Source organism: Vicugna pacos, chromosome 11 (genome assembly GCF_048564905.1).
Source record: "Vicugna pacos chromosome 11, VicPac4, whole genome shotgun sequence".
Lineage (NCBI taxonomy): Eukaryota > Metazoa > Chordata > Mammalia > Artiodactyla > Camelidae > Vicugna > Vicugna pacos.
This window is the reverse complement of record NC_132997.1, coordinates 57,204,509-57,225,527: the sequence shown is the minus strand read 5'-3', so window position 1 is coordinate 57,225,527 and position 21,019 is coordinate 57,204,509. Positions and strand designations below refer to the sequence as shown.

Below are 21,019 nucleotides of genomic sequence, written 5' to 3'. Positions count from 1 at the left end.
GATATACACAAGATCTTATAGTAGCACACAGAGAAAAAAGTGTGACAATGAATATATATATGTTCATGTATAACTGAAAAATTGTGCTCTACACTGGAATTTGACACAACATTGTAAAATGATAATTATAAATCAATAAAAAAATGTTATATTGTTAAAAAAAGAATTTTATTTTTCTTATTCTTAATTAATCCAACAGATAATAGTTTGTTCAGAATAATAACAGCAACAATGTATTTGATTATGTATGCTTATGTATATCTTAAGTGGACATATATATATGCTTATGTGTCCCTATATATAATGATATGAGGAATGGGAAGGGGAAAATAGATTGAATTTGTTATTATATCCAAGAAATGTTATATTGTTGTTTGAAAATGGACTTGTTTTAGATGTGAATGTATATTGCCAACTCTAGGGCAATCACTAAAAAAGAGTATAACTGATATGCTAAGAAAGGAGATAAAATGGAGTCATATAAAAAATGCCCAATTAAAACCACAAAAGGCAGAAAAAGAGTGGAAACAAAAATAGGAACAAATAACAATGTCAGTGGTCTAAATGCACCAATTAAAAGATAGAGATTGTTAGAATGGTTCAAAAACAAGACTAATTAAATGTTGTTAAAAAGAAACCCACCTTAAAGACACATAAGGATTAAAAGTTAATGGATGGAGAAAAATATACCAGGCTAACACTAATCAAAAGAAAGGAGGAGTGGCTATGTTAATTTCAGGCAGAGCAGACTTCATAGCAAGGAAAGTAGGCAGGGGTAAAGAAGGGCATTAGTATGATGAAAGAGATCAATTCTCCAAGAAGACATAACAATCTTTAACATGTAAAGACCTAACAAGAGAACATCAAATTGCCTGAAGCAAGAACTGATAGAACTGCAAGGAGAAACAGATAAACCCACTATCATAGATGAAAACTTCAACACCCTTCTATCAGAAATGGACAGATCCAGCAGGCAGAAAGTTGAACTCAACAACACCACCAATCAACTGGATGTAACAGACATCTATAAACTTCATCTAACAGCAGAAAAACACACATTCTTCCCAAGCTCACAAGGAACATTTGTGAAGATAGACCACATTCTGCACCATAAAAAGGTAAACAGTCTAAATCTGGGGTGACCCTTCCCAGAGGATGATGCTCCACTCCCAGCCCTGGGTTTAATGAAGGACCTCCACAAAATAAATCAGTCCAGAAAAAGGTGACAAGAACAGTGAGAGAAACATGAGGAGAGTTGAAGTATCTAATATGCTTAGCATGCAGAAGAGAAAACAGAAGTTACAGGATAGTTAATTGTCTTCAAATATTTTTGGAATGGGTCATGGGAAAAGGAGAGAAAACATGTTGTATGTTAAAGGAAGAACTCTGGCTACAGATTAGAGAAATACAGTTTCACCTTGACATGAAGAATTTTCTTACCAACTGCACTTTTCATCCAAGGGTCAATGGCCTCACCCACATATGGCCAACAACTGGGCACTCCAGTACCACAAGAGCTGGGTGGAAGTTGGGTGGCCATCAGTCAGGGAGCTCCTGAGAGACATTCCTACAGCTAGAGCCAGAGATTAAACCAGATGATTTCCCAGAGCCCTTTCCACAGTTAAAGTTGGGTTTTGTTCCCAAGTGGTGTGACAATGAATTCTGAGACTGATTTTCTCTCACAGCTCCTATTCCATCTCTTTGGGTCATTTAAAATAGATGACCTCATCATCTGCCAAAGATTGCTACTCCCAAATTCCTTTCCACATTTGTGAACTAACATCTTTTCCCAATTTCCACACTATCTCATTCACTGATACCCATGACTCTTTCTAAGATAATAAGATAACTGTTAACTTGATCAGAGCACCAGCATTAGGTATTATTTCCCTGTATTTATCTCCTTCCTATAATTGTCTCTCTATGGTTCCTTAGATTCTGAATCTTCTTAATGAGTTGCTGGGTCTAAAATTGGCTCTTTGCCCAGTGTGGGGTTTCCCCAGCCTAGAGGTGTGAAAAAATACATCACAACCTGTGGCACTGGGGAAGTCCCAAGGCCCCCAGAAAGCTGAACTATTTTTTGAGGAATATTAAATAGAAGAGAAGCTTGACTAGTGGGTGTGGAAGAGAGGGGGATTTTCAGTTGTGAAATAGTGACTAGATACTACTTTCACAATAAAAGATCACTTATCTTCATTGACTAACTTATACACACCTCCTTAATAGATATGTTCTTTTATCAACTGTCCAATACTCTAGTAGCACCATCAAAAGAGTCAGGTCCAGGTGTATGAGCATTACAACTGGATTATACATTAGCATCTGAACCAAGCAGAAAAATTGTGATTGCTTTTCCAAAATATTAAAGAAAACTTAGTTGCAGGCAATGCCTAAATGTTTACCATATACCAAAGGTCTTGGACAAAGTTTTGAATAACTTTCATCCCCTAATATTCACTGGAAAATGCCAGTGAAATTTGGAATAAACTTGCTCACTTTCTATGGATTAAAATGTGACACTCCTCAAGTTATCCAGGACCTTTCAAAATTTTTTCATAGTAACAGCCCCCTTTAACAGACCAGAGGAGAAAAAAAAATCTGGAAGAGAGTCTATGTCTAGTCAAGTGCACGATGTAATGAAACAGAAACAGTTTGCACAGGTCTACTCATCTTAACTGTTAGCTGGTACAAAGATTCAGAACTAGTTCACTTTGTCTAAAAACTAGCAAAGAACGGTCCTGGTTAAAGGAACTGGCATGAGGAGACAGAGGAGAGAAGAGTTGGAAGATGTGAACGCTAAGCATCTGAATCTACAACTGGGTACTGAACTTTAAAATCCAGGCAAAGAGAAAGAAATGGGATCCATACAGTCAGTACTCTAAGAGCCCACAGCCTCCTGATTGCTGCCCCATTCCTATTTGCCTTATGCGTATAAGTTGAGTTTACTGATAACAACAAATTTCTCTATCTGCTTTGGTTCTTCCTAGGCTATACTATCAAAAAATAGATGGAGGGTTCTCTGAGGATGACCCACTTAAACAGTCAACAGAAAAAAAAATAGCACCAGGAGAAGACAGAGCATCTAAAGGATAGGAGATACAAATTATTAATAAAAATTATCTTTCATATACACTAAAAAATTAGAATGCACCAAAGTCAGTTTATTCAAGCTACCAAGCTTATTCCTGCCTTAGAACCTCTACCCAGAATGTTTACCCAGATCTTAAAATGCCTGGCTCCTTCTTATCTTCCAGGTCCAACGAAAATTCACCAAGAGGACTTCTGGTTCCAGACTGAAATAGTCATGCAGTTACATTCTCTATGTTATTTTTATCCCTGTACTCAGGGCATTTTGGAATTATCATGCTCCTTCGTTTCCTTTTCATCATTTATTCCCCCTTTTAGAATAAGTTCCATGCAAACAGTATTCTTGCCTGTCTTGTCTCTATTATGTCACTCACCCATAGAGAGTATCTAATGCATGAAGCAGATGCTTAATACACATTTCGTTGAATGAATGAATGAATGAAGTCAATGGTGAAAAGTTCTGAGTTTCTGGTAACTCAGAACTAATAGATTTTCTTGTTTTTAATGGATTTTCTAACAAATTTTCTTGTGAGGAGAACTCTATTCTCCAACAATACCAGGTAAATGAAGCATGTAAATGAGAAAGTCTGTTGTCATTGAGATTATCTAAGCAATTTAAAGAACAAAATCTCTAAGTAAAGGCTTTGATGAACAACCAAACAGTGTGAACTACCAGGCTATGAATCACAATTGTAAAAAAAAAAAATTCTCTATTACTTACTGTTTCTGACAAATACTTCATTACTTCATCTTTCTTCTGATCCCCAGGCATCTGCTATACACAAGGACCACCTCTTTATTTCAAAAACAACTTGGTAAGAGCAAAGTCAGTAACTTTAAAAAGTCTACCAGGCACTCTTCTTTGCACTCTGAGCATCTTTTTCAACACCTTCATTGTGTGAAATGATTCCCCTTTAACCTCTCCCCCACCCCAAGTGAAATCTTAACAGAGTCCCAAATCTTTCATCCAGAAGAATGAAAAAGATTGGTGCTATGTAAATCTAGTATCTCCACCAAAGTATTTCTTGCTATACCAACACAATTTTAACACACTAAAATAGTCACCTGCTAAAATGAAAATTTCATTACCAGTAAGAAATACCAAAAAGATTTTTCTTCACAGACAACGTAAACACTGCAGTGTGAAGCGTACTTCTTGCATTAAATAATTAGAAGCCAGATGCCAAAGGGCCAAGCTAAAAATAGCTGCATCCACCAGGCTTCTTACATTCTTTATGATAAATTAAGTCATACTAAGGACTATGGTTAAATGGAAATTTCATTTTCACTACCTCCTGTTCATTTAGGCATCAAATTCGCTATATTTTAGCTTTAGAGCAAGAAAACTGCACCATTACTTAAAGTTCATTTTGCCTGCTTAAAAATAAAATGTCAACTAGAGATTTGCAGCCTGTCCCTGGCTTTCAGCTGCTGTGTGTAGCTGTGGGCTTCCCCAAGCAGGAGAACAAATGTCTGCGTGGGAGAGAGCACACACTGCTGACTATATCAGGGGGAGGCCATAAAAGAGGAGACACTCTGGTGGGAAAGTTCAGGCAGGAATTACCAGGAGGTTGGAGAGAATTCCATTAAGTAAGCCAGACTCTTATGCCTCTGTGAGTTACAGAACGCACACAAGGCCAAACAGAAAAACGTGTGACTCTTCTGTAAGAGCACAAGTGGGAGAATACAGGCTAAGCCTCTGCATCACGTTTTTCCACTGGAGTCCTCTGCTTTCTCCTTTCTATCAAGCTGTTTCCAGTTCTTTCGTGGAGGTCAAGCTGCCAAGCCTTAGAAAAGCTTTCTCTAACACATCCTGCCTAGAGTTGACTTCCATGTATTTTTGTGATCCCTTACTTGTCTTTATTAATATGTAAATATGCTATACAAATCCCCATAACCTGTTTCTGTTCTCATTCTAGCCCCTGTGTGTCCTGTCTCAAAGTAGATTACAATCTCCCCACCAGATGAGATGTCTGTCCCCTACTCTTTCCCCACAGAGTGTAGTACAGTACTTTCACAAAACAGTTATTTAATAAAAACTGGAGGAATGACTTAGCAAATTATATTCTCATAAGGATTCATGAAATTATATCCATTTCAAAAATCAGGGGGGTCCATGCATAAGAATTAAAAATTTGGGGAACACTGAAACGTGATAAGAGGAAGAAAACAGATTAAACACATTAGGCTAAGGAGAAAGAGGTAAAGAATGACTGACATTCCCCCAGGAGAGGGCAAGGACCCCGGACCAAACAGCACGATTTAAGGGCTGAGCAGAGAAGAGGAAGCACAAAGTGGATTCAGGAGCAAAGACTTAAGGTCAGTAGAGAATGGCAGCACCAAAACCAAAATGAGAAGAGGGTTTCCAGAAGAATGTGCCAAATATTGAGCCAAGAGTGAGATAAAATGAGCATTTCTGGGTGTGTGTGTGTATAAGGAGAGCACTGAGTAGAGGGAATGTGGAAGGGGGGTGGGGTGGCGGGAACAGACCACAGTTACAGCAGAACCAAGATCATCTGCTGGACACTAAAGGAGAGTTGTTAGGCACAGTTTTCCCCCAAACTGCTTTCTTGTCCCAAATACAGTCCCAGGATGATGTCTTCCCAATCACACACAGCTCTGAAGATGTGTGATAACTGAAACCTGAGAGTTTCCCAGGTCTCCACAGTGATTAATGTGCTCATTTCCATAGTGATCCTTTCTGGGACTTCACTGAACTCTCTTTTAAAGGTAAGGAGTAAGGACTAAGTAGATAATTCCCTCTAGTTCTAAAGTCTCTCAGGAAATCAAAGTTGTCATGACTGGGCTCAAATCCCCCAGCATCCACTGCTAGCCATCCCAGAGCAGCCTTCCCAGACCACCTGACCTAATCAATAGAGGGCCCAGGAAAGTGCCCAGCTTTCCTGTGGAACCCAAAGGACCAGCAGAAGATGTGAGGCAGAGACAGTCTCCTCCTAGGACCCTTTTTAGCCTTCAGGGAAAGCTCGACCCCAGACAGTGACACAGATGGTGCTCTCTTCTTAGTCAATGTCTGCAGCCAGGGTCAGATGTGCTTCCCGAGGTTCACCCCTTACCAGGGAAAGGAAAGGAGGGGAGTGACAGTGCCATCAGACTGTTTATCTTCCCCCAACCCTTTTTTAACAGAGAAAGGAAGAAAGCAATTCAGAATCCATTCTTCCATTACTTGGGCAAATTACACACTAAATCCACATCTCTGTACCAGATTTTCTTTCTCCCTTCAGTGCAGTCCTCACTTCCCCAGAATATTCCACAGTTACCATCTCTTCTAGGAGTATATTCCAGAACATGCCTCCTTGAAAGAATGCAAAAGGAATAAGCCCCTTAGTCACTAACATGTTAAAATATTCATGATATCATCCTGGGTTCTGCTAAAAATACATTAATTAGATACAGCCTTTGTCCTCAAGAAATGTATACTCCAATACATGAATTTCCTCTCCCATCCCTGTCCCTAATGGTGAGGAAATGGCCCAGGTGATACCATCTTGGACCCCTACATCCTGCCTGAGCTCTGGGAGCTTCTGCCACTTTACCTCTTACAGGTTTAGTGATGATATTCATCAACCCCAGTAAGACATGTAGCTCAAAGCTGTGTTTCAAGAAACTAAATTGTGTAGGCTCATTTTCACAGAATTTTAAAACAAATATATCCATTTACTGTTGCCTTCTAAAATTTTGGTAGAAAGTTTCTTTGGTTAACAATTTATTAAGTAAAGTACTTTATGTCAGTAATATCATTTAAGGAATTGTTGCAAAATCTATAGAGCTTCAAGATAATAAGAGACTACTTATTCTGGTCTATATTATTTCATGACTGTTGACACCATCAGATAATTTCTATAATACACACTGTGCATGTTTAGAGAAGGATAATCCAAGGAGAACAGTATAGCATGATTCTGACTGTTCTGGACATGGTCAAGATAGGTTAACTCAGTTTAGATCAGCAGTTTTCATATTTACTCTTCGATTTCTTTTTTTTTAATTTTTATTTTTTTTAAATTGGGGGGGTATTTTGTATTATTTACTTATCTATTTATTTATTTATTTCTAGAGGGGGTACTGGGGATTGAACCCAGGACCTCATGCATGCTAAGCACATACTCTACCACTTGAGGTATACTCTCCCCACAGTCCTTGACTTCTATTTACCTTTTTTTGTTGATGGTAGTTTACATGTCTGCTTGAATAAATAAGGGCCAGGGTAGCTAACAATGAAGAATAGGTAATTTAATAAAGATAACAGAAATTTTAAATCATTAAAAAAATTTTCCTAGTTACTGTTTCCCTGGAACAATTTAAACTTCTATTCAGTCTTTTACCTTTTCTGTAATTACCATTCTGTGAAATCATGCATATCTACTAGAACTGGAAAAGCATATATCTGTCTAGTATTGTTAAAACAACAACAACAACAACAACCTTAAGGGGAACAAGCAAACTCAATATTTGAAAGCAAGATTGGGATCATTTTCATAGATTCCTGTATCTCGAGTAGAAAAGAGGCTAAAGCAGATTATTAAAAGGTGAACACTTACATAGCCATCAGTATTAATGTACTATTTTACTATTATCAATAATAAAACACTATCTTTATGTGAAAACTTATGGGAAAATCTGAGCTGAGAGAATAAAGGTTAAAACCTAATATTAAATTGGAAAAATCAGTGCTGAAAAATTAGTGCCGTTGCCGAAAGGGACTAGTGTGAAATTTGTCAGTCAAGTATAATAGGAAGACAACTGTTTATATATGTGTTAAGTCAAAACTAAAAAAGAGAAACTATTTATTCCACTTTGAGACAAGGAACCTAAAAAAAAAAAAAGTGAGATCAATGCAGAATGTTGAACTATAGAGCCTGAGAGCAAGAACTGATGAAACAAACAAGAAAGAATATTCTATTTTACTTTGATGTTCAAATGGACTTTTGAAAACAGGCTGGATTAACCACTAGAAGGTATAACATCGGTAACTAGTTAAGGAGTCCATGACTTTACATAGTGAGCAGTGAAATGCACGTAGGTAAATCAGGCTCTGCAAAGATTCCTACAAAGGAGATGCCTGTTGTCTAATTCTAGCTGTGATCTGTGACGTATTCTGGCTTCCTCACTTTAGGAAGAAATCAGGAAATGAAGAGACAAGTGACATTGGATGGTGCAAGAAAAATAAATAGAACCTATACTTAGAGGTTTGGTCTTGGTCCGAGTGCCATGATACAGTAATTCCATTAGGAAAAAAAAAAGTACACTAGACAAAAACTCAGTCTGAATCATTGAAATCTTACAGCTATATGAACGCTCAGGGTGGAAGCTACTAACGTATTTATGACAATATCCTGAAACCAGATTCAGCATGCTAGTCATCAGATCTCCACATCTCTCCTATGTTTTAAAAAATTTCTTTTTAATAGAGCATTATTTTAATCTTTAGAAAGCATTTTAAACTGAAAATCAGCCTGAACATCTGCTTATGAGAGGCTGTAAACTTCATAAGCAGGGCCATCCATTGTAGTACACACTGAGTTTTGCTAGAAAGTCCAGGAAGCTATCCTGTAGGCCTGAAACTGCCAATCAGGGATTGGCAACAATGCCAGACAACGATGGAGGAAAAGCAAGCTTGACATCACTCAGACCTCTTCCATTATTCCATCCAACATTAATGCCAGTGAAATTACTGTACCCATGGTAAGAGTAAAAATGATCATAACTTGGAAGGATTTGCAGTATTTTCTATGCATTTTTGAAACATCTTAATTCTGGCTCTGAATTATTTAAATTATTTTTCAAAACAGTAAATTGAATGAAACAAAGAGGCTTTATATAGTTCATGAAAGTTTTTCTATTTTGGAAATAAGAGTTTTGATTAAAATTGGCATTTCTGAAACTCTAATTGCTGGTTATTGCTGGGGAAAAAGAAATATTTCCAAGATCAGCCAGATGGGAAGCCTCAAGATAAGAAATTACAAGCCAATGTTCATATTCCAATCAGAAAAAACATTCTGTTTATACATTTTTAATTTTGCTTAAATAGTAAGCCACATATTTCTTCAATTAATTCCCAAACTGCTATTAACTAGCTAAACTAGTTTTCTAACATTGGGTTTAATTCCCCCAAATCTTATTAGATTATTAATAAGCAGAAAAACATTTTTATAAGAACACTCTGTATATTAAGGACTCTATAAATTTCTAATGGAATCAAACTGTTTTCTGATATGGCAAATGATATCTCTTTGTAATTATAATCTGCTCACAGAAACTTAAAAATGTCCATTTTTCAAAATCTATTTCTGCTTGAAATATAATGAAGTGTTTCAGTTTACATGCCCAGAATCCAGAGCAACACCAATGTCTCCTTGACATTAACACTTAGTAATATTAAGTCTTAGGAAAATGACCTTCACGTCTTTCTTTCTGTTCTCCCACATCTGAAAGCTCTCTTCCTTTGTTCTCCTCTCTCTTCTTTCTTTTCCTTTCTGCCATTTCCCCCCAAATAGCAGATGGATGGGAAAGACTTATATCAGAGGAATGTGAGGAAAACTGTAATGATTCCTTCTGTCATCCATGAGACTAAAAACTGTCCCCAAACAGGAAAAGATGGCCAAGTGAGGGCTTTCATTTACTGAATTCTATCTCAAGCCCCTCCGAACATAAGATAAAAAAGAAAAAGAAAAAAGAAGAAAAAGATAAAGAAAAAGGTCATTTTTTGAAGGTCTTGCTTTTGGTGGATTTATGGAACTGTTTTCTTTCATTCAGGTTTGCTGAAAGCCACTGAGAAAGAACTCCAAATTGAGGTACATCTCTTGCTAGTTGCTTGGGTTTCACAAATAAAGCAATCATCAACAACAAGGAGTGTGCACTGCTTTTAAAAGCCCTATTTGTTTGACATAATATAACAGCAGGATAGCTAGGCAAATAAATGGCATTACTTAACATAATCACTTAATGTTGTGCAACCAACGTCAGGTTTCATTGCTTTATCGCTTGCAAAGAATTTGATGATAATAAAGTTGATTGTTAGTGTGAAGATATAAATTGTTCAGTTGTTAGAGTTGTTAATGAAAGCAAAGGAACACAAAAGAGGAAAAATAGGTTTCAGCAGCCCAAATTCATTGCTAATTGCTTGTACATTCATTACAGGCTGACCAGGGCTAATTACCTAATTAAACTAAAGCTCTGCTGCCTTAGAGGAATTTCTGGAGCTGTGATGTTGGATGTCAATTACCGCAGCAGTTCCTGTTGAAATGTGTAGTTAACTCAAAGCATGTTTTGCTTTTTCCAATAGCAACAATATATGGACTCTTTTTGCATGATAATTTATGCTTAGAATGAAAAAAAAAAGGTTTCCTCAAAAATTACTATGGAAATTTAATAATAATGGTAAACATTGTTTTAAAAAAGAGCTCTTGCTCATTTTATTCAATTTATATCAGGAAGTGTCAAAATAATCTGCTTTAGGTAGAGACAACACAAAGGAGAAATCAAATATCACTGTATGCATGTTACTGAGGGTTTTTGTCACATGTTGTTTTAAAAAATACATTTAAAAAGTGTCTTTTGTGATGCTCTGCAGTATCCCACAGGATAAAATTATATTACTTAATTTCATGTAATTATAATTTTTTAAATTCATAGATTTTTTTAAAGCTGGAAGGCAAGTGGTAAATCACCTCAATTAAATTTTTCATTTTATAAATAAGGGAGCTGAGATTCCAAGAAGTGAAATGATATATCCAAAGTCACATACTAGGTTGCTAGAGCCAGTAGCAGAACTGGTACCCTGCCAGTCTACTGTTATCCTTCTTCCTTGACTCCTGCTTTTCACTTTTAAGTTATATTGTCATTTCTCAGACTTTCTCTAAATGCTGTAACAGAGGATCTAGTTGGACAAGGTTTTTGGCACCCCTCCAAAGAAACACAGGTAATACTGTCCCTATTTACTTCAAGTCAGTCAAATGTCCCAGAATGTATTCTAAGATGAACACTCAAGGGAGCAGGTTAAAAAAACAAATTATTGTTTGCCTTGCCCAACTGAAAAGGAAAAGATGATAAACTTGTAGTGGATTTTATTAATCAGAGTGTTCAAGCAATTGAATTGCATTCTGCTATTTTGTTCCTAGGGAATTTGATCCTAGATCAATGTACCATAAACCATCAAGCAATGTTTACTAAGCATCCCTTGAGAAAGGCATTTCCCAGGAAAGTACAATTTCATTCCGAAGAGCTTTCTCATCTTCACTTCCCTTGATTCTGGGCTATGGCATCTGTTCCCTGCAAGGACACAGAACTCTACCTCTACCCCTTTCGCAGTCATTTTTCAGGCAGGCATCAGCAATGAATATACAGTTTTTTTCTGCCAAGTTAAAGAGGATGATTTTCCCTTTCACTGCCTCTTGAAGATGAACATCAACTGTTTCACCACTTGCAATTCAAATTCATTAATTAAAATAAATATAAAGTAAAAATCTTTCTTTCAGCCAAGAGGAAAAGGACAGATGGGGAAGCGGAGGAGGTGGAGATAGCTGATGTCTTCTTTGAGGGAAAAAACGAAAAAGAAAAACAAAAAAGCATGAAATTGGGGAAAAAGTTAATTAAGAGAGGTAAAGGGTGTTTAGATTTAATTTATAGTTCAGAACTATTTTGAGTCTCATAATAATTGTACTACTTAAAGAAGAAGAAAACCTCTCTAATATCTAATTGGTGGTGGTGGAGTGTTATAATATTAAATCACCTCCAAAAATGGTAATACCTGGCCTTTGACAGTGCTTCAGTCTGAGCATAGTAAAAACTTCTCTTCATTATTTACTTGTGAAAGCCACACCTTTTTTTTTTTCCTTCCTCCTCAACCTCACTCTTCCTGCTCCTAATTTTAAACTTCTTTCTCCCTTGCCTCCCATTGCCTAAAAAAAGACACTGGCAAGGAAGAGATAAAGGAATCAGTTAAAGTCCTTCTTAATCCCAATCTTTACACACTGGTGTATGAAATCACACAGTTAGGAAACAAAGTTATACCACACAACCTCTGCAATTTATTAGTGCAATGTGAACACCTGAAGTCTGACCTGAACACTACAAATTACGGAAGTTAACATATTTAACTGAACAGCGCACACACTAAAGTAATGTGATTTCAGATAACCACACAAAGTTAAATCAGAGTAGAGTGAAGCAGAGTTACTTTAGAAGATCTATGGTGTAAATAATTTTAGATAAGTGAGATGAAAAAAATACATATGTTCGCCATGCTTAGAGCCAGTTTTTCTACCTCACAACTATATTTTTTCTTACAACTTGATGTTCACTCATGATAATGGATGAAAAATTATGCTAACATTTCTTAAAAACTGAAAGGAAAGCTACAATATAAACCTAAAATATTTCAAATATAATTAAATTTAACTAAGTTACTCTAAAAGTAGAAAAATTGTTATCATTTACCATGTCCTATACTAAATAAAAAGGCAGGTAGAGGAGTAAGGGAGCAAGAGCTATTGGGGAAAAGAAACCTTCCCGCCCACTTTAAAAAAACAAACAAGCAACTGTAGGCTAGGAACTCTGAGCGTTTGAGGATGTCAGTACTTCTGTACTATTTTGACCAGGTTCAAATCAAAAGAGATGGACAAAATGAATTCTGAAGAAAGGTTTGAGAAAAAGTCAGAAGAAAATAAGTCCTCATAAAGAAGAAGGCCAGGGAAAGAAGGATGAAAGAAAATACAAGTCTAGTTTCCAAAGAATGAAGAGATCATATAAATGAGCAGGCAGAGTTAAGAAAAGATGTGCGACGTCAATAAAAAAATTTTTAATTGATTAATTAATTAAATAAAAAGAAAAGATGTGTGTGTGTATATGCATGTTGGGGGCTCTTTCAATTCTTGCTTCCAAATTAATTAAGCAACTGTTAAAAAATTTTTTCAGCTTTACTCATGCTTCTTATGCTTCCCTCGTTCTTAAATTTAATAGTTAGACGTGGACAGAGGGTGAGATTTAAGCTTTATCAGTCTTACCTATCACCACATAGCTGTCAACTCATGAAAAAGAATATGTGAAGAGAATATACTTTAAGAAATAGATTGCCAAAGCAATAGCTCATCAGCAAGCCCTGTCAGTTCCACCTACAAAAGAGATTTCTAATCTTTACACTAGTTTTCTTTTCTGTAGATCACTGCCTTCAATTGGGGCAGTCTTTCTCCTCCCCAATGCTCTCTGAAAGCTTCTCACTACCTTTATAATAAAATTCAACTCCCTACCATGGCCCTCAACTCCCTACAACCCCCTAACCAGGGCCTATAAGGCCTATGTAGTATGGCCCTTGCCTGCCTCCCTAGTTTAATCTCCCTCCAGGAACTCTGACGGTCACTACATAGTCTGACCCCACCAGCTTTCATTCTTGTTCCCAATTATACCAACCTCTTTTCCACCTGGTCAAAGTCATGGTATCCAATAAATACTCTGTTTCACATCCTTAGGGCTATTTTCCTAGTCTTGGAATGCTCTGACTCCAGAGTTTTCCATGGCTGACCTCCTTAATATTCAAGAGCAGCTCAAATATTATCTGCTGGTCACCTTCGACAACCCAATAACACAACCATCCCCCTCAAAACACACTCACACATACACAAAGTATCACACCACCATCCTGTTTTGTCTTCATAAACTTATCTCTGTCTGAAATTATGCTGCTCATTTATTTGTACCATATAACAACCTCCACCCCTGAAACACACACACACACATCCTTTGGGAATTCAGATATTCCTTGGCAAATCCCCAAAGCCTAGAACAATGCCTGGCACCCAACAAATACTCACTATTTATCGAATGATAGATTCCATCTATCCCAAACTTTCCACAAATCTTGTTGCTGTCTTGTATTTCTAGTGCTTGTTCACTATCACTTCTCTTTCCTTTGTCCTCTTTTCTGAATGTCTTTTGGTCTTCATTCTGCTTACTGCAACAAGGATGAATTTCTGTTAAATAAGTACAGACAACTATTGAGATTTAAAAGATTCGGCAATCAAACACATCTGTATGTTACTAAAACCTATGATCTATAGAGTCTGTAACTCCCACTAATTTTACCTTAATAAAGATAAAACCAATAAATAAAAATCCAGATTTGTAAATGAATAGAAGGTATTTTTCTCTTAAGTATTCACTTCAGAAAAAGACTGCATGAAATTTCATTAGAAGATAAAATTTGACAGTACATTTAAATACCTTAACAATGGCAACCTCTGAAAATGAATAAACCTCAAGTCCTTTTCTTAATCACCCTCTCAATCAAAATCAACAAATATTAAGAAGTGGTTCACTGTTTATAGATCTAGCAGTGGTTCCCAAACTGGGCTGATAATTAAGAATCACTTGGGAGCATCTTAAAAAATAAAAATTCTGGGCCTCACACCAGTTCTTCTGAATCAGCATTTTTTGGGTTTGCCCCCCTCCCAAATCTTTATGAAGATCCCAGGGGCCTCTGATGAGTAACCAGAATTCAAAATGACTGATTTCAGATTCTGCATAAATTGAGGACCCAAAAGGGTAGAGTCTGCTAAAGACAACTTATAAGCAGCACAGTAGGCTAGAAAAACAATATTCTAACTCCACATTTGGCTCTTTTAACACCAATTCAAGCTGCTGTTTGTGGTAAAACTATACTTATTTCTACCCTGATGCTTAGACCCTGTCAATTTACTATCCTCTTGTAACTAATTTCTTCGTCTGCAAACGGGGAATAACAATAATGCCTACCTCTCAAGAGTTGCTGTGAGGATTAAATGTTAGTATAACATTCATTAGGTAATGTACTTAACACAATGCCTGGCATATACTGAGTACTCATTAGATAAGTTACACAGCCCATTAAAAACTCATGCCTTTTTTAACTGGAGAGAATTTAGTGAACCACTCCAATTACAAAATGAATAGGAAACCGATGTTTAGCTTTGGAAATCCAAAAGGACTTTAAACTCAGGGTAAGTAAGGTTAAGGTCAAGAGCTTGCCTGATTCTGGCACAACACTGTTTCTCATAGGATGCCTCAGTATTATCTAGTGAACCGATCCTTGGATGAAGACCAGGAATCTATTTTCAAAAAGCACCCTCCTCCCCTAACCAGGTGTTTCTTAGGCAAACCAAGGTTTGATAACCGTTAGTATAGAGTCAGTTACCACAGCAAATGGTCTCTCAAGCCCCAGCAAAGAACTATCGTGCTCTGTAACCAAAAGAACAGAGTCATCAGACCCTGATGCAAACAACAGCTGGGGACGGCTGTGCAGAGCAACTGTGGCCATCACCAGGGACAACGTCGACTCTCATCTCCTAAGAAACTTAGAAATTTACGAAAGCGCAGTCCGGTAATCCCTGAGACAGACAGTGCTGCCTAGGCGGCCATAAGGAGCTAAAGTTAACGCAACAGCCTCCTTCCCAGGGCTATGGCCACAGGAGAGCGACCTTGGAAAGCTGACCAGGCCCGAGAGACGCCAGAAGGTTAACGACCCTCCTGCCGTGTTCCTTGAGGCGGCGGCCAAGAGCCTCTAGCACGCCACAGGCCAGACGCCGGAAGTGCGTCACCCCGACCTGACGAATGCCGGGAGTTGTAGTTAACTGGCTATTTCTCTAGTGCCCCAATTAACCTTTCTTCAAATAAGCAAACACCTTGGGACCTTAATAAAGGTCGCTTTATGACCGACAGATGTAATCCTTCCCTTTCCCAGCTGACAAAGGGAACTCTCTCAGAGCGCATACGAAATACCGGACTACAAGTCCCAGCATGCTCTGTAAGGCGCCAGGAACGCCTGGCTACCGTCGTAGGTGCGGGCCGCCTGAATGGAGCTTCGGGCGTAAGACTTAGCCTGCCACTGCCTGCGCGGCTGGTGTCTGCTCCCGGAGCGTGAGTGTTGGGAGTGGGGCGTGCGCGTGCGCGTGCGCGCTCAGAGGGGGCGCAAAGCGGACGCGCCCGGCCGTTGCGGGCGCGTGGCTGCTGAGCTTGGCGGCAGTGGTGCCGCGCGCCCGACAGGCCGGTAGTTGCGGGGCCTCCTGCCTCGCCCAGGGCTGTGGGGAGCCGTGGCGGCCGCCGGGGACCGCAAGGGGCGGAGGAAAGCTGGAGGTGGTGGGGGCCGGCCTCGGCACGCAGAGGAACAGCAGAGCATGCCCCCAGACAACATGGCCTCCCTGATCCAACGGATCGCCCGCCAGGCGTGCCTCACCTTCCGGGGCAGCGGGGGCGGCCGCAGCTCTTCTGACCGCTGCGCTGCGCCAGGCCCTGAGGCGCCGATGCCGCCAGGCTTCCCGGAGAACCTAAGCAAGCTGAAGAGCCTGCTGACCCAGGTCCGCGCGGAAGACCTGAACATCGCCCCCCGAAAGGCCACGCTGCAGCCTCTGCCACCCAACCTGCCGCCTGTCACCTATATGCACATCTACGAGACTGACGGCTTCAGCCTCGGCGTGTTCCTGCTCAAGAGCGGCACGTCCATCCCGCTGCACGACCACCCGGGCATGCACGGCATGCTCAAGGTGCTCTACGGCACCGTGCGCATCAGCTGCATGGACAAGCTGGAGGCGGGTAGTGGGCCGCGGCCGCAGGCCCCGCCGCCAGAGCAGCAATTCGAGCCGCCGCTGCAGGCCCGGGAGCGGGACGCGGTACGGCCGGGCGTGCTGCGCTCGCGGGCGGAGTACACTGAGGCCAGCGGCCCCTGCGTCCTTACGCCGCACCGGGACAACCTGCACCAGATCGACGCCGTAGATGGGCCCGCCGCCTTCCTGGACATCCTGGCCCCGCCCTACGACCCTGAAGATGGTCGGGACTGCCACTATTACCGGGTGCTGGAGCCTGTCAGGGCCAAGGCCGCCTCCGGTTCGGCCTGTGACCTGCCCCGAGACGTGTGGCTCTTGGAGACCCCGCAGGCCGATGATTTCTGGTGCGAGGGGGAGCCCTATCCAGGTCCCAAGGTCTTCCCTTGAAGCTGCTGGCGCCAGGGAGCGGTGGGCCAGAGACATGCCCTACTCAGATCTGGGCCTGGCCGGCCGTGACCCACCACAAGGGCTCTCTCCCTGCCCTCATGCCTGGTCGTTGGATCTACTGGAATGGGCTGTAGCCACTTCCTCGGGAGCCTTGGAAAGCTTCGGCACCTGGACTGCAGCCACCGGGCACGGTTTTGGGGGCGGGGTAGGCGAGGAAGTTAGGTTGTTTCCTGGCTCTGTCACTGCCACCAGGGTTTTGATTTGGGGGGTGCGGGGAGGCGGCAGGGGACTTATCTGAAGCGCTTCCATCTTAAAGCCATAATGAAAATTCTCTTTCCTCTGTCCCCCACCCTATACAAAATACACTTAAGTGGTTTTCTCAGTCCCCTCCTTGGGTAAATAGGGTTTGTTTTCCACATACGTGCTTATGCCCTTTTACTCTTTATTGTTATAGTGCTAACTTATTGACTTTGCATGACCCAGTGGTTTGGATTATTTTTAGTTCAAGTCATTGGTAAAGCTAGGTTTAAAGAGATGAGTTACTGTTTAAAAGTGAGCTGTCTGGCCTAATTAATTCATTGTAAAAATGAATCATATTTCCAGAGTTGGGGGATTATCCCCAAAACATGACTATGCATGTAAAGGACAAGATTTATTTTCTTTCCTCTTTTTGCCCAGTAGCCACATCTGGTTTGCTCCAGCAGCATCTATTAAGAAATTCAGCACCTGCATATCTCAGTGACAAATGGTCACTCAGAGCTTATCTTCCCCATGAGTCTCCAGATCTGTGAGTTGAGCAGATTTCTTGTTGCAGATTTCACCTTTAATGCAAAAACTATATTATCCTCAAGTGACTTTTTTTGTCTTAGTGTACTTTAAGAAGTAATAGAGTAATTTTGTATCTTCTAACCAGAAGATTCAAAGGAGCTGAATCTGTATGCTTCCAAACAACTTGAATGTAAAATATTCGTAGTCAGCTGTTGAATTCCATGCCCCTGTTTACTTCTAGTATTTTCATGCAAAAGTAGAGGAAAATGTTGGTGACTGTTTAAAACTCTCTCCAGCGTCAATGTTCCAGAGGGCTGGTGGTTCCAGCTGTGTTGTTCGTGGTAATGTTTGCAGAACTCTCCCTCAAATAGGAGAGAGCCAGTGCATGCTTCATCTAGGGTGGTGTTTCTGTAGGAAGAGAAAGCACAGATGATCAAGGTTAGAGAATTGAGAATTGACCTTACTGCTGGCCATTTTAGGGCACCAAAATTTGGGACAAAACACTCCCAGCCTCTCGAAATGAACAGTTGTACTATTTGTGACTGGTTTTATTTTTGTCCTTTAAATAGGGTGAGCAGTTTTACCTTGTTTACAGATGTATTGACACCATTTGCTTCAGGCCATGAAGCACTCTTGTTTCCCCCTTTTTCCTATTTATAGGATTAATTTTTTCACGAAACTTTTAATAAAAACAAATTGTAGAAATAAACACATTAAAATTTGCCCAGCTGTCGTCTAAGCCCTCTTGATTGACTTGCCCATGTGGCAATTGAGTTCTAATATCTGTAATAAACGGGGATTTGCAATTGGTGGGAAGTGATGACCTTATGTAGGGAAGCAATATGTGTCTGCCCCTCTTTTTGCACACTGGGTTACAGAGGCCCACAGTGAAGGAATATTTGTTCCCAAATTTAAAAATTGAAAAAAAAGCAAAATTTTAACGAATGACTTTTTTTAAACAAGATGCTACTCAACATGATATGCCACTGAGTTGTAAAACCTGACGCTGGCATAATGCAAAGCATTTCCTCTAGGTTTGCTAAAATTGTTTTATGGTAGTGTCATATTCTGATGGGGTTTAATATACCTTAGAGGCAGTTTGAAGTAAGTCATCGTGCCATGCAGTTTGAAGTAATTCATCGTGCCATTCAGTTTGAAATTAAATTCTAAATATGCAAATGATTTTCTTTAAAATTGTTCACAAAATGAGTCTTTGTCATAGCACAGTGATGAATGTGTATGGTTATCAATCACATACCTCCCTGTTTTGAATTACATTGTGGCAAAAAGTTGATTAACTTATAAAGATTGTTGATAGTGATGTGTGTGTTATAATACAACCTGGAGTACATTAAAATAACCTACCAAAACTCATTCTGGCAATAGGACAGGAGTAAAGGAGAAATTGTTTTTTCCAAACCTCATTATGATCAATTTTAAAGTTCCCAAGTACAAGCAAGTTGAATGAAAAAGACTAAGGTGCTTTTCAAAAGAATAACTGCAATTGTCGCAGGCCAAAAGAGCAATATATCTCTCTAGCTCTGTAAGAATAGTGAAACTTTTGGTTCACTAATAAATTCTGAATAAATTACTGGTAAAAACAGAATTAACTTGTTTTAGTGAGCCACTAAGGAAAGAATATTCTTATTACAAAGGCAAAATGTGGTGCAGAATAGCCTTGCACCTTTCTATAGAAACTTAAACATGACTTGATGTGCTGCTGTTGTGTTTCCATATGTTCCTGCAACGAGTAACAACTGTGGGAAAAGTTGTCTTCGCTTACAAAGACTGATGAGCACAATAATACTAATCACTTAACTTTCCTGTTGAATAACAAATGCAATAATTGCCTCTCATGGATGAAAAAAATTGTCTAATACTTCTAAATATCTACCTATTACGTTATGGGGATTTTTTTTTTATTAAGCCTGATTTGCATGACTTGAATTTACACCAACTGCTGTTTATCAATGAAAATGGTGAACCTATTTTTAATGTAATATGTGTTTGTCCGCAGGAGTAGGTTATGTGAACTTTTACACTAATGGCCCTTAATTTCTCCCAGAACCCACACATTTTATTCCTTTTGCATTGTCCCCTTGTTGGTGCTTTGTCTAGGCATCTTAGGAGGACTCTCATCACTCATCTATTCCAAATGACTTGGAGTCTTGTGCTCAAGGTCTACTGTTGAACAAAGAAGCAATATGTCTTTAATTCAGGGCTCTGCCCATTGCTGTTCAACTCTTAACTTGAGGGCAGTGCCACTCCTGTAACTCTCCTGTTCTCAGTTTAGAACTTCAGGTTACAAACAGAAGCTGACCACTGATCTTCCAGTGCAATGAGCGTCAAAGATGGAAATAATTTGTTAAGCCCCATATAGATACTGAATCTTCTGATCCAGGGATTTTTACATTTCCGGATTAAAATCAGTGTACTTATGGACAATAAAGGCATGTTTGAAATTGTTTAGAGGTAAATCTTATTTGATTATTGCAAAATGGAGAATGAAAACATTACTTGCTATGATGTCTACATTTTAATTACTTTTATAGGTTCATGGTCTATATGGTAAGATTATGTTGTACAAAAAACTGGGGGTCTTCTGCAGTTTCTAAAGTCCAGGTAATAATATAAACTTAAAATAGTTTATTTCCTTGAGAGTGATCTTTGAAACAGCCTGATTGAAAACACATCTGAAATTATTTAACATGTAATTATACTATTTTGCTGCAACAACAACAAAAAACTCCTTTTGTATTTAACCTAAGGAAAATAAGCTAGTGCAAGAAAACAAATACTTTCGTCCACGAAGGACTCTTTGGACTTAGATATTTTTCTTGTCTTTCCTTTTTCTGTAAAATTTGTTTAATTGTAGTTTGGATTGGCAGCATTTTAGGCACTTGTAATGATACCGTTCTTTTCCACACTCCCCCATTTGTACTGGACTGTTAAAACATCACTACAGCCATTTTAATATATACCAATTTGCCTTAGTTTCATTAGCAATAGGATATTGAAATTAAATAGCCTGGTTTATGAATAATTGGAAACCTTATTTAAGTTTAATGGACCTGTTTTAATGTGCACTGAACCATCTCAAATGCATTATGACCTTTAAAGAATTGCTCTCCAGAAGTTTATTTTTAATAAGAATTCCCAGTAATAGATGAAATATCAATAATAATATT

At 39.2% G+C, this 21,019-nt stretch overlaps 1 protein-coding gene and 1 long non-coding RNA gene across 16 annotated transcripts in view; one reads left to right on the top strand and one right to left on the bottom strand.

Moving 5' to 3' along the window:
* LOC107034545 (uncharacterized) overlaps positions 1-15,641 on the bottom strand; it is a 428,538-nt gene extending 412,897 nt beyond the window's left edge. For 11 of the 15 annotated variants that reach the window (XR_012077419.1, XR_012077421.1, XR_012077426.1 and 8 more), the window contains exons 1-2: positions 15,555-15,641; positions 13,914-14,072 (exon numbers count right to left, since the gene is read on the bottom strand). This is a non-coding gene — a long non-coding RNA (uncharacterized lncRNA). The other 4 variants (XR_012077420.1, XR_012077430.1, XR_012077424.1 and 1 more) reach the window with 4 other exon arrangements.
* A 269-nt stretch (positions 15,642-15,910) lies between these two features.
* Positions 15,911-20,298, top strand: ADO (2-aminoethanethiol dioxygenase). Its single transcript, XM_015247966.3, has one exon. The coding sequence runs from the start codon at positions 16,251-16,253 to the stop codon at positions 17,061-17,063; it is 813 nt and encodes a 270-aa protein (XP_015103452.1). The 5' UTR covers positions 15,911-16,250; the 3' UTR covers positions 17,064-20,298.
* The last annotated feature ends 721 nt before the right edge of the window (positions 20,299-21,019 follow it).

Excerpts from the sequence above, each read along its gene's own strand:
- ADO (XM_015247966.3), top strand. The coding sequence starts at position 16,251 with ATGCCCCCAGACAACATGGCCTCCCTGATCCAACGGATCGCCCGCCAG.